Raw genomic sequence first — 14,387 nt, 5'->3', positions numbered from 1 at the left:
TTTAAAAAAAAACTACAGCACAGAGTAGAGTAGGAACTACCTTCCAACTGAACTACCGAAATATTTCATTGGCATTTTGGCATTTGCAAACTAATATTACAAAGCGTATTTTCCTTAAAAACTCCTCTTATTTCATTATGTGACTTATTTTTATAAAAGTTAAATTATGTCTATCTTTGCTCCGAAATACTAAATGATTTTCAAGAATATTAACGAGCAACTTTTTTAATCCCAAGTTCTATGAAATCGTGTTAATGAGATCGTCGTGGGTTCAGCAAGTTTATTTCAAACAAATAGTGAATGTGCTGGCAAATTCATGAACCGCGACTGCCTCCACGATGCATGAACTGCTGAAGCACGTTCTGAACGAGAGAGACCTGACGAGGGCTGGTGATATCTTCACTATCCCGGATTCGGAAATAGTTAATGACCTGAATGAAGTGGTGAGTAGGTGTATATTATAATGAGTAAATATTGGTGCTATCTTCAGTTATTTGAAGAATTTCCTTAGATTTGTCATGGTATGATTACTGTGTTTACAAACAACTGTATCAAAACATAATGCTTGTTTCAATAACTTGCTGTCTACTAGATAGTACTTCGGTTATAGTACAAGAAAAATGATATACTTTAACTAGATGTATTATATTAATTAAACAGTTTATGGTCATACTTTCAAATACTACAATTATGCCAACTTTCATACTGGTTGTTTAAGCTATAAAAATGCAAAGAGGTATCAAATTGTTTTTATATTTGTAAAGTTATTAAAATTACTATCCTAATGTTTTTTTTTTACAAATGATTATAATGTGATAATTCATCAGCAGCAATTATTTGTGGCTGGTGTGTTATTGCAAATTTGTAAAATTTTGAATACATTTTATAGATGCACAAAACTTGTTTTTATTTTAATTATTATTTATTTTAATTAGTAAATATAAATTGGAATAATTTTAAATCTGTTCTTTAATACTGCTGAAAGAAACTAAAGCTATTATTTAGTACACTTGGAAATGTGGTGAACTAACTTTGTGTGTAGTCTTAAAAAAATGTTATTTTTTTTTATCTAAATTTATTTTGGGGTTTTTGTTTAATTATTATTTTTATAGAATTTTTGTTTTATGAATAACCATATTGAAACTTAAATTTATGATTTGACAGTACTAAAATTATGCATGGTCTATAACATATGCAAATACTATTAATATTATTATTATATCACAATCTGAAATATTTATTAATGTAAAACATTAATTGAACAGAGCAATATTAAAGTATATGCTCATTCTTTTTGTTATAAGTCTTTCTAAATGTGGGTAGAATAATAAAATTCTAATTTTTATTCCAATTTTATTGTTAGTGCTATATTTACACCATTCCATGTATTTTCCCTAAATTTTTTTTTCCTATCAGCATAATGTGTAAAACAAGTAGTTACACATTGACTCCTAAGATGTTTTTATAATTAACAAATGTTAATTAATCTCAGAATTTCATTTACTTCTTTTAACAGCTCAAGCAAATAGCAGACATATCATCCAGACCTGACTACTGTCGCAATGATCGCGACCAAGCAATCATTGAAATATGTGTTACCAGAGTGACATCATGTGTGCGCGAGACAGGGACCTTGGACAAGTACTGTGGAGCGCTTGTATCTCTACTGGAGTCCTGTTTACACCAGAACTTAATGCCACTGGGACATCTGAGGGATGACGATCCACCACATGCAAAAATAGCATCTGATATTATAGCTTGTATAATTCTGGTAATAGTCTAATTAATTTAGTAGTAGTTGTAAATAACACATTTTAAAACTTAACATTCATAGCTATGCCACACTGTTAGGTTGACTGGTAGAGATCTCTTTTAGAGATAAGTTCACCTATGCTCACTTTGTATATAATTAAGTTTGCTACTGTATTGTATTGCTTGTTTATTATTTATTGATTTACTGTTTGCTTATGTACTGTATTTGCTTAATTTTCTCTTCTGGAACTGACCTTAAATTATTATTAATAAGTGTGGCAATTGTTTGGCACATGTTATAATCTGTAGTCTGTTTTTTAATCCAGAGACAAATTTGACATTACCTATGTTACCAGTTTTTTGCAATTTTCAAATGTGGCATTATCCATAATTAATATTAATTACCCATTTTTATAGGTGTGTGTGGGTGATTATTTTAAATGGATTAATAGGCTTTATTATAATTGTGTTATTAAATTTCCAGGTGTCATTCCCAGTGCAAGCCGAAAAAGAGAACTATGGAAACAAGGCAGTCATGGAACTTTTTCTGCCAGTTGCAGTTCAGTTTTTGCACAAAGGCAATCGCGAGATATCTCGGGACATGGCGCGCTATCTGTCACTGGCAGCTGTACACCACGCTAATTTGTTGAAACCACATGTACAAACTATTATGGATTCTATTATGTCTGGTAATTATAGTTGATAATATAACAATGACTGAACTTGTGCATACTATTGTATATTGGTCATAAAGGGTATCTCAAGCTGAATTTGTATTCATGGAACTGAAATGATTTCCCCAAGTATGTAAAAGTGGAGAACATTTTAAACAAATTGTACATGATCAATAATCCAGTATTAAAAAATATAAATATATTATTCATTTAGTTTTCTAAAAAAGTGGTTGTGTCTTAGAAGAACTTTATACTTTGGCGTTTAGTCGGGTATAGCATAAACCCTAAACTCCAATGTTTAAACCTGTAGAAGAATTTTGATTGTTTCAGGCAACTATCCTCTCTGTCGCATTCTGACAAATCTTTACGAGGTCAGTCCAGAGCCTGTGGAGGAGCACGCAGGTGCTCTCGTGTCCCTACTGCCACACGCCGAAAAAGTAGAGAAAAGCTCACTATTCTCACTTTTCGAGCAAATAGCATCCCGAAGACCGGAGGCTCTAAAAAGTAGTTTGCCTCAACTACTGTCGCATATGTGCGCTAGTGGGACAAGTCAGACCAATCCTAGCTGCATGTGTATTGAAATATTGCAGGTTAGTGTATTTTTTTTAATTTAATCGGAATGACAAATGGCAATGTAAGACTCCTGATGGTAAGTGGGAATCATCCTCAATACACAAGGGCAGAGCTATGGACATAACATTATCATGTGACTTTCGTAATACAGAACTTGCATTAATATTCTGTAGGACTAAGATGTCATGCCACTTAACCTGTAATTTCACTGCCTCATCGCACTTCTTCAACTGAAACATAGTATAATGTTGCAATTGAAATACACGAGACTGAGAGGTACCTCAGCAGTCTTTACAAAGTCTAATGTCGACATAGGTGTTGTTATAACATCGATGTACTGGATGCGTGTGGCAATGTGACAGTGCGGTGTACGTGCTTGTGCAGGTGGCGCGAGCGGCGGCGCGGGCGCGCGCTAGTGTGGTGGCGCCGCACCGCAGCACGCTGGCGAGCGCCGCGCGCGCGCCGCACGCTGCCCCACGTGTCGTCGCGCTCGTCGCCGCCGCGCTCACCGACCTCGCGCGCGCAGACAAGGTACCGTCGTCGCCCCACGCTCGTCGCCGCCGCGCTCGCCGCCGCGCTCACCGACCTCGCGCGCGCAGACAAGGTACCGTCCCCGTCCCCGTCCCCGTCCCCACGCTCTCACTCAGTGGCGCCGCACGCTGCCCCACGTGCCGTCGCGCTCGTCGCCGCCGCGCTCACCGACCTCGCGCGCGCAGACAAGGTACCGTCCCCGTCCCCGTCCCCGTCCCCACGCTCTCACTCAGTGGCGCCGCACGCTGCCCCACGTGCCGTCGCGCTCGTCGCCGCCGCACTCACCGACCTCGCGCGCGCAGACAAGGTACCGTCCCCGTCCCCGTCCCCGTCCCCACGCTCTCACTCAGTGGCGCCGCACACTGCCCCACGTGCCGTCGCGCTCGTCGCCGCCGCACTCACCGACCTCGCGCGCGCAGACAAGGTACCGTCCCCGTCCCCGTCCCCGTCCCCACGCTCTCACTCAGTGGCGCCGCACGCTGCCCCACGTGCCGTCGCGCTCGTCGCCGCCGCGCTCACCGACCTCGCGCGCGCAGACAAGGTACCGTCCCCGTCCCCGTCCCCGTCCCCACGCTCTCACTCAGTGGCGCCGCACGCTGCCCCACGTGCCGTCGCGCTCGTCGCCGCCGCGCTCACCGACCTCGCGCGCGCAGACAAGGTACCGTCCCCGTCCCCGTCCCCGTCCCCACGCTCTCACTCAGTGGCGCCGCACGCGCCCCACGCGCGCTCGTCGCCGCCGCGCTCACCGACCTCGCGCGCGCAGACAAGGTACCGTCCCCGTCCCCGTCCCCGTCCCCACGCTCTCACTCAGTGGCGCCGCACGCTGCCCCACGTGCCGTCGCGCTCGTCGCCGCCGCGCTCACCGACCTCGCGCGCGCAGACAAGGTACCGTCCCCGTCCCCGTCCCCGTCCCCACGCTCTCACTCAGTGGCGCCGCACGCTGCCCCACGTGCCGTCGCGCTCGTCGCCGCCGCGCTCACCGACCTCGCGCGCGCAGACAAGGTACCGTCCCCGTCCCCGTCCCCGTCCCCACGCTCTCACTCAGTGGCGCCGCACGCTGCCCCACGTGCCGTCGCGCTCGTCGCCGCCGCGCTCACCGACCTCGCGCGCGCAGACAAGGTACCGTCCCCGTCCCCGTCCCCGTCCCCACGCTCTCACTCAGTGGCGCCGCACGCTGCCCCACGTGCCGTCGCGCTCGTCGCCGCCGCGCTCACCGACCTCGCGCGCGCAGACAAGGTACCGTCCCCGTCCCCGTCCCCACGCTCTCACTCAGTGGCGCCGCACCGCAGCACGCTGGCGAGCGCCGCGCGAACATTTCGCCTGCTCTCATATACTCTCTCACACTCCCTCTATCTCCTATTCTAACACTCTCCCTTTCTCTCACATGTTTATATTTCCTTTTACTTAAGTGACAAACAAACTTAGGTTATCAGCTTTTAAGTAGCAACTAACAAAATTAACAGCAGCATGGACATCATATTATTATGTAATACCCAGTGTACCCCTTGAGGTATCGTCCCATCGAAAATACTACGATGTCATACCCTCTATTATACTCTTCGATGACCTAGTCAGTAAATTGCTCGTGAACAAAATATGAGCCAAGTACGACGATTGTACAGGAGCTGGCGCAGGAGGCGCTGAACTTCGTCCTGGAGAACCTATCGGCGGAGCGCGCCGGCCACGGGGCGCTGCTGCGAGAGGCGACTGCGCTCTGCAGCGCGTACCCTGAGCTCTTCTCCGACCGCCTACTCGCTGCTTTACGTCCCTCTGCCAGGTACTTACATCTATTTTAGTTTAGTTACTTTATATTTGACGGCCTCGGTGGTCTTGCGGTCTAGCACAAGGCTTTCCGATGGACACACAATGTTGATTTCTTGAATACAGATATTTGTATTCGTCAGCATGATTGTTTGCACTGTTCTGGCTGTTTTCTATGTATCTATAAAAATGAATTTATGTAGTGATCTAATACCCATACCACAAGGTCTGCTTAGATTGGGACTAAATGTAGCTATATGAATTGTCCTGAGAAAAAAACAAATATTGTTTATATCCGCTTCTTAGCCTGTGTGAGACCACAGATATTCAGAGCTGAATCCTGACCACGACTACTAGAATCGTTACGACCTTCCTCTCCTTCTTTCTCTCCTTCTCTGTGGGTAATATGGGTGATATTGCGACATGTGTTTCACCTCTAAATGAAGCAATAATAGAGCTCGGATATAGCTCGGAAATCTATGACCAACAAAATAACACCCAATTCAATAAAATGGTTGGTACCAAGTTAACATAAATAATGAGTGTTCGATGACAGCGAAGTGAACCGAACATCGGGCGGGGTGACGATCGTGAAGCTGGGCGGGCCGCCGCCCCCCGCGCCCCCAGCCGCCCCCGCCGCCCCCGCCGCCCCCGCCGCCCCGCAGGCCGGGTACACGCGGCGCGCCAAGTTGGGAGACTCGCGCAGCACGGGCCGCCTGCACCCCGGGCCCAACTCGCACCGCAGCATGACCAGGCTCAACGTCGCAGGTATTATACTCTGTTTTTAAGGCATACGTTCAAATGTAGGTAGTTGTTTTTCTGGACCATCTGGTTCCCAATCATGATAGTTACGATAACCACTTTGCGGCGCGACACGCGCGCGACTTTCCTCAAGTATAATTAAAATACAATGTTAAATTAAGTGTTAAACCAGCAAAATTGTGCTAGTACATCCTCAGGACCCTGATACGTTCTAAAGAATGACCCTTCCCCACATAATTTTCCTTAACGGCAACGGAAAATAGCAAAAATCTGGACACCCTAACTACTGGTACTGGAATTGTTGTATGCCGAAATTAACCAGGAGATATTAGTGAATAGTCGTCATACGGCTATTATGACGTCAAGAAATACTGGTCACACTCAGAATAATTATTTTGTAGGAGTTGTTGAAAAGGGGATTGTTAATAATGTTGGCTGATGAGCTCATTGCTAGCAATACACCATGTCAGGTATACATCCACAAATGATCTTCACTCTCGAAAGAATTCTTGGTGAATTGGTCATGATGGGTAATTGACCTAACCTCATACGCATCTTATCCTCCACTGTTGCCTCGCCAGCGTAAACCGATAGCGCAGGCGGGCACACCATTCCATTGTCATCCATTAAAAAAAATTGTATGGGTATGTCTCTAATTTTAATAATGTATTACATTATTAAATTAACTCATATGGTAATGTGTTTCTGTTACCAGGTGGCTCCGTGGGCGGCTTACACAAGAGTATGACTCGACTGTCGTCGTCCCAACAGATCAACTCACAGCAAAACATCAATGCACACACCAGCAACTGTATGTACACTAATAACTTACTCGTTCCTGTTTAACGAATCTATCCTTACTATTGTTATAAATATGAAAGATGGATGTTTGTTGTCGCTTTCACGCGAAAAACTACTGAACCGATAAAATTTTGCACACATGTTCTTTTAGGTATTAGAATGAACATAGGATACTTTTTGTAATGATCTCCGATACTTATTTAATGGATTCAATGCGAACGAAGCCGCGGGTAAAAGCTAGTACCTATATAAAATAAGTCCATTCCGCTGTCTGTTCGCTTAGATCTTTTAAACTACGCAACGGATTTTAATGCAATTTTTAGCAATATATAGAGTGATTCTAAAGGAAGGTTGTTGTATGTGTAATATATAAACACCCGTGCGAAGTCGGGGCGGGTGGCTAGTAGGTTTATAAATCTGTGATTCAATTGTTCTATATAATATTGATGAATAAAAATTGTTCCATTTTAAGTTAAGTTGGACCAAATTTTACTACTACCATAGTTCAAATTTCATGAAAAATGGTTAGACAGTTTCGGAGATCGTCATTATAGTATATAGTATTTATGATAATTATTATCTTTGTGCGACATACTGGACATTACACTGATTAGCGTTAATTATTATTCAAATTTCATGTAATCTCTACTTATACCTTTATCAACAGTAATTATTTTAGATTTTTCGCTTTATTTGATTGATTAACATATTTCATTATGCCTATATCGAAAAATATGTTGCCACGAAGATTTTGGGTTGGTTTTGGTACACAGATAATATATAGATAAATGAATTTTGATTACTCTGTGTCTAATTCTAATGAAATAAGAAGAAAATATTAAACTATTGGAATATTGCATGAAACATACATCATAATCAGCCATTTCAAAGGCATAGTATTTTTTGAAATTAACAGATTTGATGTGGGTATTATTCAGAGCTACATGCCCCTTGTTCTAAGATTGCGCCGTGCGTGCTGATAAAAGTCATTCTATAGATAGATCCCTCTCAGTCTGTCAGGTGTGGAATTTCCACGACGTACGGGTGAAGTCCTAGTGTTCGTCACGTAGCTCGGTAGTAAAAAGTGGAAGGCAAGGTCATATTATGCAGTCGTGTGCGCACTTGACAAAGTGTATCCTATAACTGACACTGTCGGTGTCGGTTATAGGATACACTGGCCACTTTGTGTCGATGTTCTAGCGTCTGAAGTTTAGTATTTATTAGAGTGTCATCCGCAATTAACCTCAAGGCTCGGCGCTCAGCAGAGTCCAGGACAGCCAGCTGATATTTGGCAGGTCCCACAAATAGCTACAATACTCTATACAAGATCAAACTTGAGCTTGGTATAGATTCAGAAGCTGCTATAGTAGGAGGTGGTGGTAAGGCTTGTTTGTCTGTGCAGCGAGCTCGGGGCCGGGGGCAGGGCCGGGCCCCGGGCCGGGCTCCACGCAGGGCGCGGCCCGAGTGTCGGCGGGCGCGGGCCGGCCGCCGCCGCCCGCTCCTCTCCGCGCGCACCGACACCACAACATACTCATCGGGCCCACGGTAACGCCTCGCCCTGAATTACCCGTAGTTACTAATGGAGCCACCCATATAATAGCTGCCTATACACGTACGTTCTTTCCCGGTGGCGGGTTCGATTCCTCACACAATTCCAACATTTATATTCATGAGATGTATGCCTTTACAAAAAAAAGTAATATTAAATATTTATATCAGTTGTCTACTACATACAATAACATAACTCCCAGGAATAGTCGTAGTTAATTCTTCGTGTATTCGTTACGATGGCCTGACGGACTTGACATATATACTTACTTGCTATAATCCGAAACACGTGTTTGTTACAGAGCGCCGCCCCTACAATAGTCTCCGGGCCGTCCCCACTACAACCTCAGTCCATCTCTGTCAACCCACTCACCGGCAAATCTACAGACGCTCTCACCTCGATCACAGCCCCCGTATCCATTCAGCATTCGAACACTGCACTCGGCCACGTCTCAGTGGTCACGCCCAGCGCTAACAGCGGGCCCGCAATCCTGACCACCAACTGCGGATCGGGCCCGATTACTGTCGGCTCGTCCCAGGCGAATCCTATCTCGATATCGGGCCCGGTGACGGTGACGTCACGGCGGGCCAACAACACCAGCGTGACGATGATCAACTCAAACTCGAACCACAGGATCAGCGTGTTCGAGCCGTATCCCATGAGAGACACGGTGCAACACTTCTGCGAGAAGCACTTGGATAAGATCAAGGCGTATATGGATAATGTTTCGCTGAAGTTGCCACCGCCCGCAAAGTGTACTATAGAAGGTGAGTTGTTGAATTTTTTATAAATTTCCATGTCTATCACAAATTTAAAATTTTAATTTAATAATCTAAATGAAATTTATTACATAAATGTGGTTTTATTAATTTTAAACAGTTTCATGATATATGATATACTAGTGCATGCACTAGGCATTTTGTCATGTCTGAAACCGATTATATATATAATTTTTTATGAATGCGATAGAAAAAGGGTACATGTATTATTACTGTTTTCATACCCATTATCTTGTAATCTGTGCTAATTAGAGGGATAAATTAGAATATACCGGTGTATGAGAACAATTTACAAATGTATGAGTTCATAGTACGAGTGTGTACCATATGGTAAATATGTGGAAAACGATAGACCGGAGCGATCGTATGTGTGACTAGCGTAAGGAAAGGACGCTGTGTGCGCGCGACGCGGGCCGCGGTGTGAGTGTGGACGTGGCGAGCGTGACGAGCGTGACGAGCGTGGTGTGCGTGCAGAGCGGCGGTCCAAGAAGCAGGCGCGGCTGGCGTTCGCGTGCGCGCGGCGCGGGCCGCGGTGTGAGTGTGGACGTGGCGAGCGTGACGAGCGTGACGAGCGTGGTGTGCGTGCAGAGCGGCGGTCCAAGAAGCAGGCGCGGCTGGCGTTCGCGTGCGCGCGGCGCGGGCCGCGGTGTGAGTGTGGACGTGGCGAGCGTGACGAGCGTGACGAGCGTGGTGTGCGTGCAGAGCGGCGGTCCAAGAAGCAGGCGCGCGCGGCGCGCGGCGCGGGCCGCGGTGTGAGTGTGGACGTGGCGAGCGTGACGAGCGTGACGAGCGTGGTGTGCGTGCAGAGCGGCGGTCAGAGCGGCGCGGCTGGCGTTCGCGTGCGCGCGCGGCGCGGGCCGCGGTGTGAGTGTGGACGTGGCGAGCGTGACGAGCGTGACGAGCGTGGTGTGCGTGCAGAGCGGCGGTCCAAGAAGCAGGCGCGGCTGGCGTTCGCGTGCGCGCGGCGCGGGCCGCGGTGTGAGTGTGGACGTGGCGAGCGTGACGAGCGTGACGAGCGTGGTGTGCGTGCAGAGCGGCGGTCCAAGAAGCAGGCGCGGCTGGCGTTCGCGTGCGCGCGGCGCGGGCCGCGGTGTGAGTGTGGACGTGGCGAGCGTGACGAGCGTGACGAGCGTGGTGTGCGTGCAGAGCGGCGGTCCAAGAAGCAGGCGCGGCTGGCGTTCGCGTGCGCGCGGCGCGGGCCGCGGTGTGAGTGTGGACGTGGCGAGCGTGACGAGCGTGACGAGCGTGGTGTGCGTGCAGAGCGGCGGTCCAAGAAGCAGGCGCGGCTGGCGTTCGCGTGCGCGCGGCGCGGGCCGCGGTGTGAGTGTGGACGTGGCGAGCGTGACGAGCGTGACGAGCGTGGTGTGCGTGCAGAGCGGCGGTCCAAGAAGCAGGCGCGGCTGGCGTTCGCGTGCGCGCGGCGCGGGCCGCGGTGTGAGTGTGGACGTGGCGAGCGTGACGAGCGTGACGAGCGTGGTGTGCGTGCAGAGCGGCGGTCCAAGAAGCAGGCGCGGCTGGCGTTCGCGTGCGCGCGGCGCGGGCCGCGGTGTGAACGCAGGCGCGGCTGGCGTGGTGTGCGTGCAGAGCGGCGCGGCGCGGGGCCGCGGTGCGCGCGGCGCGGGCCGCGGTGTGAGTGTGGACGTGGCGAGCGTGACGAGCGTGACGAGCGTGGTGTGCGTGCAGAGCGGCGGTCCAAGAAGCAGGCGCGGCTGGCGTTCGCGCGCGCGGCGCGGGCCGCGGTGTGAGTGTGGACGTGGCGAGCGTGACGAGCGTGACGAGCGTGGTGTGCGTGCAGAGCGGCGGTCCAAGAAGCAGGCGCGGCTGGCGTTCGCGTGCGCGCGGCGCGGGCCGCGGTGTGAGTGTGGACGTGGCGAGCGTGACGAGCGTGACGAGCGTGGTGTGCGTGCAGAGCGGCGGTCCAAGAAGCAGGCGCGGCTGGCGTTCGCGTGCGCGCGGCGCGGGCCGCGGTGTGAGTGTGGACGTGGCGAGCGTGACGAGCGTGACGAGCGTGGTGTGCGTGCAGAGCGGCGGTCCAAGAAGCAGGCGCGGCTGGCGTTCGCGTGCGCGCGGCGCGGGCCGCGGTGTGAGTGTGGACGTGGCGAGCGACGAGCGTGACGAGCGTGGTGTTCGTGCAGAGCGGCGGTCCAAGCATCAGGCGCTGCTTGCGTTCGCGTGAGCTCGGCTCGGGCCGCGGTGTGAGTGTGGACGTGGCGAGCGTGACGAGCGTGACGAGCGTGGTGTGCGTGCAGAGCGGCGGTCCAAGAAGCAGGCGCGGCTGGCGTTCGCGTGCGCGCGGCGCGGGCCGCGGTGTGAGTGTGGACGTGGCGAGCGTGACGAGCGTGACGAGCGTGGTGTGCGTGCAGAGCGGCGGTCCAAGAAGCAGGCGCGGCTGGCGTTCGCGTGCGCGCGGCGCGGGCCGCGGTGTGAGTGTGGACGTGGCGAGCGTGACGAGCGTGACGAGCGTGGTGTGCGTGCAGAGCGGCGGTCCAAGAAGCAGGCGCGGCTGGCGTTCGCGTGCGCGCGGCGCGGGCCGCACTGCCTGTTCGCGCGCGCGGCGTTCAGCGTGCGCACGCGCGCGCCGCGGGTGTGGATCCACCTGATGTTCCTCGCGCTGCAGGCGCGCCACGCCTCCGCGCTCTCCTCGCGCGACCCCAACGTCGCCACGCTCAAGCACTGCTGGGAGATCCTCAAGTGCGAGAACAAGACCTTCCTCACACTCGTCACCAGCGCCTTCCCCGGACTCAAGGTACGCTTCACTTGCCGTCGGTTTTGTATAGATACAGATTGTATCATGTAGACTCCGTACATCAAATTACTTTTTTTTATAATCGATTAAATCGTGATTAATAACAAACGTGTAAATGTGCAAGTATATGTATTTGTATAAACATTTTTTCAATTTTTCTGAGCCACATAGAGATATAAGCAATTGATAATAATGGAATGGTGGACCCGCTCGTTCTATCGGTTTACGTCAGCGGGGCGACAGCGAAGGACGGCGAGACGAGCATGAGATCAGATCAGTTAGCCAACGTGACAAATTTACGAGAAATTTATCGAATTAGGAAGGTGATTGCTAGCAATGGAGTCATCACTCCACATTGCCAACAATCCCCTTTCCCACAAGCGAAGCCAAACTAACTAGGAAAGCGGCCGTTTTAGACCCTGGGTCGTGTCGTTCCTCCCGCCTCCCATACCAAAAAAAGCCAGTTAGGTAAGCGGCGTTTTTAGACCCCGATTGTTGTCGGTCGCAGGAGCAAGAGATGCTGCTGAACGAGCTGCGCGCCGCGGGTTTCTTCGACGTGTTCGAGCTGAGCGGCGGCGGCGGCGGCGGCGGCGCGGAGGCGGCGTGGGGCTGCTTCCTGTGCACGCGGCCGGAGCGCGCCGTGTTCCTGGACGCGGGCGGCGCGCCGCTCATCGAGGGACAGCTCAAGGAGAAGAAGGGACGCTGGAGACTGTTCCGCCGCTGGCGCACGCGGTACTTCACGCTCTCCGGCGCGCACCTCTCCTGCAAGGGCGCAGTCAGTATCCGTTTTAGTTACTACTATTTAGGCGTACTAATAGGATATTATCGGTTGATATTACAGATGATAGTGAATTGACAGTGATAGTGAAATTTGTCTTGTTTATTATTAATTTAAATTATAGTTGGCGACATTCTTGCGTAGTGTTCCATTAATATATATTCTAGATATGTCTTAGAGATTTATTTCAATAAATAAATTACACGCTGATTTAATATACCATAAACTATTTATTTAATCTAATTGTACCATAGACTATTTTATATACCAATATCAAATTATACATTTTCCAGAGCGGCGGCGAAAGCATAGACATCAACCAGATCAGATCCGTGAAGGTGTCCCGCGGCGCACGGAATATTCCTAAAGCTTTCGAGATCTTCACGGGAGACCAGACCCTGATCCTGAAGCCAAAGGACAGCAAGAATGCGGAGCAGTGGGCGCAGTGCTTGTCCATAGCTGTTGCGCATTCGCACGCACGCGACGGTCCCGCCAAAGCCAACAGTCTTCCCGCGCGCGGCCTTACCCTCAAGAGCTTCTGATTTCTAAACGCTATGTATGTATGGTTAGTACTAAGTCAGCCCCATATAGTTTGTATACGTCAAGCCGGAGTTGGTCTTCAGCCTCTCCGTAAATTCTTCCACGGGTTTGGAGCGCCTTCTACATTTGCCCCCTATCCGGTGAAGCCGTAAAGGCCAGCTGCGGCTAACAACATTAGAATAGTCTAGAAATTTGAAATGCGTGGCACAGAGATTTGATATCCTTCAAATAGTGTTCGTATATTATATTTAAATATATGTTTATATCTATTAAGGTAAGCATTTCTGCTGTATATATTATACAGGGTTAGTCGCAAAGGGACTAAGCCAAAAGGCACATAGAATAGGCGTAAAACTGAACCATTTTTTCTAAGAAACAAAGTGGATATAAAAACTTTATGTTGAATTGGTCACGTGACTATGCATATTGCATAAAGAGTTTAATTAAATAAATAATATCTCAGGATAAGTCGCACATCTAGTGCTAAGCTTAGCACAGCTTTAAGAATACTAGACAACTGATATAAATACATAGATACATATTTTTGTAAATACAATTTGAAGAATATTACCCGTGATCATCGGATGTAAAGCGTTGTGTTAACCCATAGACCACCGTGGGCGACGAGATATTATTTTTAAATCCCTTTTACATTTTAGGGCAATTTGTGTATGACTGAGATTTTAATTGCCAATTACGAGTAACCCTATATAGAATATAATTATTTTATATGATGATACACAATCATATCTATAGGTACGATATATTATAAGAATGATACAATATTGCGCTTACCTTACGTATAGGTGCCAAATTAAATGACTATTAACCTTGGACTGCAATTGAGTAGATCTCATATTACAATTATATAATATATTATAAACTGTTATGTTATATCCAGTAACGTAACATTTTATATGTCTTATTAATATTACAATACATAAAACTGTTTTTATTATATATGATTTTTAAAAGTGTGAGACAATTTGAAATGCAGTAAACGTCTAAGTACGTACTTAAAGTAATGATTTAAAAGACGGAGAAATTTATGTTAACGTGCGATCAAGTCATAATGGAGTGACGGTAGAATTTGTATTCTATGATTTTAAAAATAAAGTGTATTTTATATCGCAAAATGAGT

The 14,387-nt window shown here is 48.4% G+C and overlaps 1 protein-coding gene across 1 annotated transcript; it reads left to right on the top strand.

Annotated features, from left to right (window-relative positions):
* The first annotated feature begins 96 nt into the window (after positions 1-96).
* Positions 97-13,249, top strand: LOC131854657 (protein melted). Its single transcript, XM_059205790.1, has 13 exons — positions 97-443; positions 1,517-1,771; positions 2,237-2,441; positions 2,757-3,016; positions 3,384-3,530; positions 5,153-5,307; positions 5,848-6,059; positions 6,769-6,864; positions 8,257-8,399; positions 8,705-9,170; positions 11,660-11,928; positions 12,437-12,703; positions 13,000-13,249. Exons 1-13 carry the CDS (start codon positions 339-341, stop codon positions 13,246-13,248), a joined length of 2,829 nt encoding a protein of 942 aa, XP_059061773.1. The 5' UTR covers positions 97-338; the 3' UTR covers position 13,249.
* The last annotated feature ends 1,138 nt before the right edge of the window (positions 13,250-14,387 follow it).

Source organism: Achroia grisella, unplaced genomic scaffold, assembly GCF_030625045.1.
Source record: "Achroia grisella isolate CSIRO2021 unplaced genomic scaffold, CSIRO_AGI_Agris_v1 utg1241, whole genome shotgun sequence".
Classification (NCBI taxonomy): domain Eukaryota; kingdom Metazoa; phylum Arthropoda; class Insecta; order Lepidoptera; family Pyralidae; genus Achroia; species Achroia grisella.
Note: the sequence above shows the minus strand (reverse complement) of the source record. Positions and strands in the feature narration are given on the sequence as shown.

What these genes read in the sequence shown, in the direction of transcription:
- LOC131854657 (XM_059205790.1), top strand. Translation starts at nt 339, where the DNA reads ATGCATGAACTGCTGAAGCACGTTCTGAACGAGAGAGACCTGACGAGG. An exon ending in TATGGATTCTATTATGTCTG is followed by an intron (nt 2,442 to 2,756) that starts GTAATTATAGTT and finishes TGATTGTTTCAG; the next exon opens with GCAACTATCCTCTCTGTCGC. An exon ending in ACCTCGCGCGCGCAGACAAG is followed by an intron (nt 3,531 to 5,152) that starts GTACCGTCGTCG and finishes ACGATTGTACAG; the next exon opens with GAGCTGGCGCAGGAGGCGCT.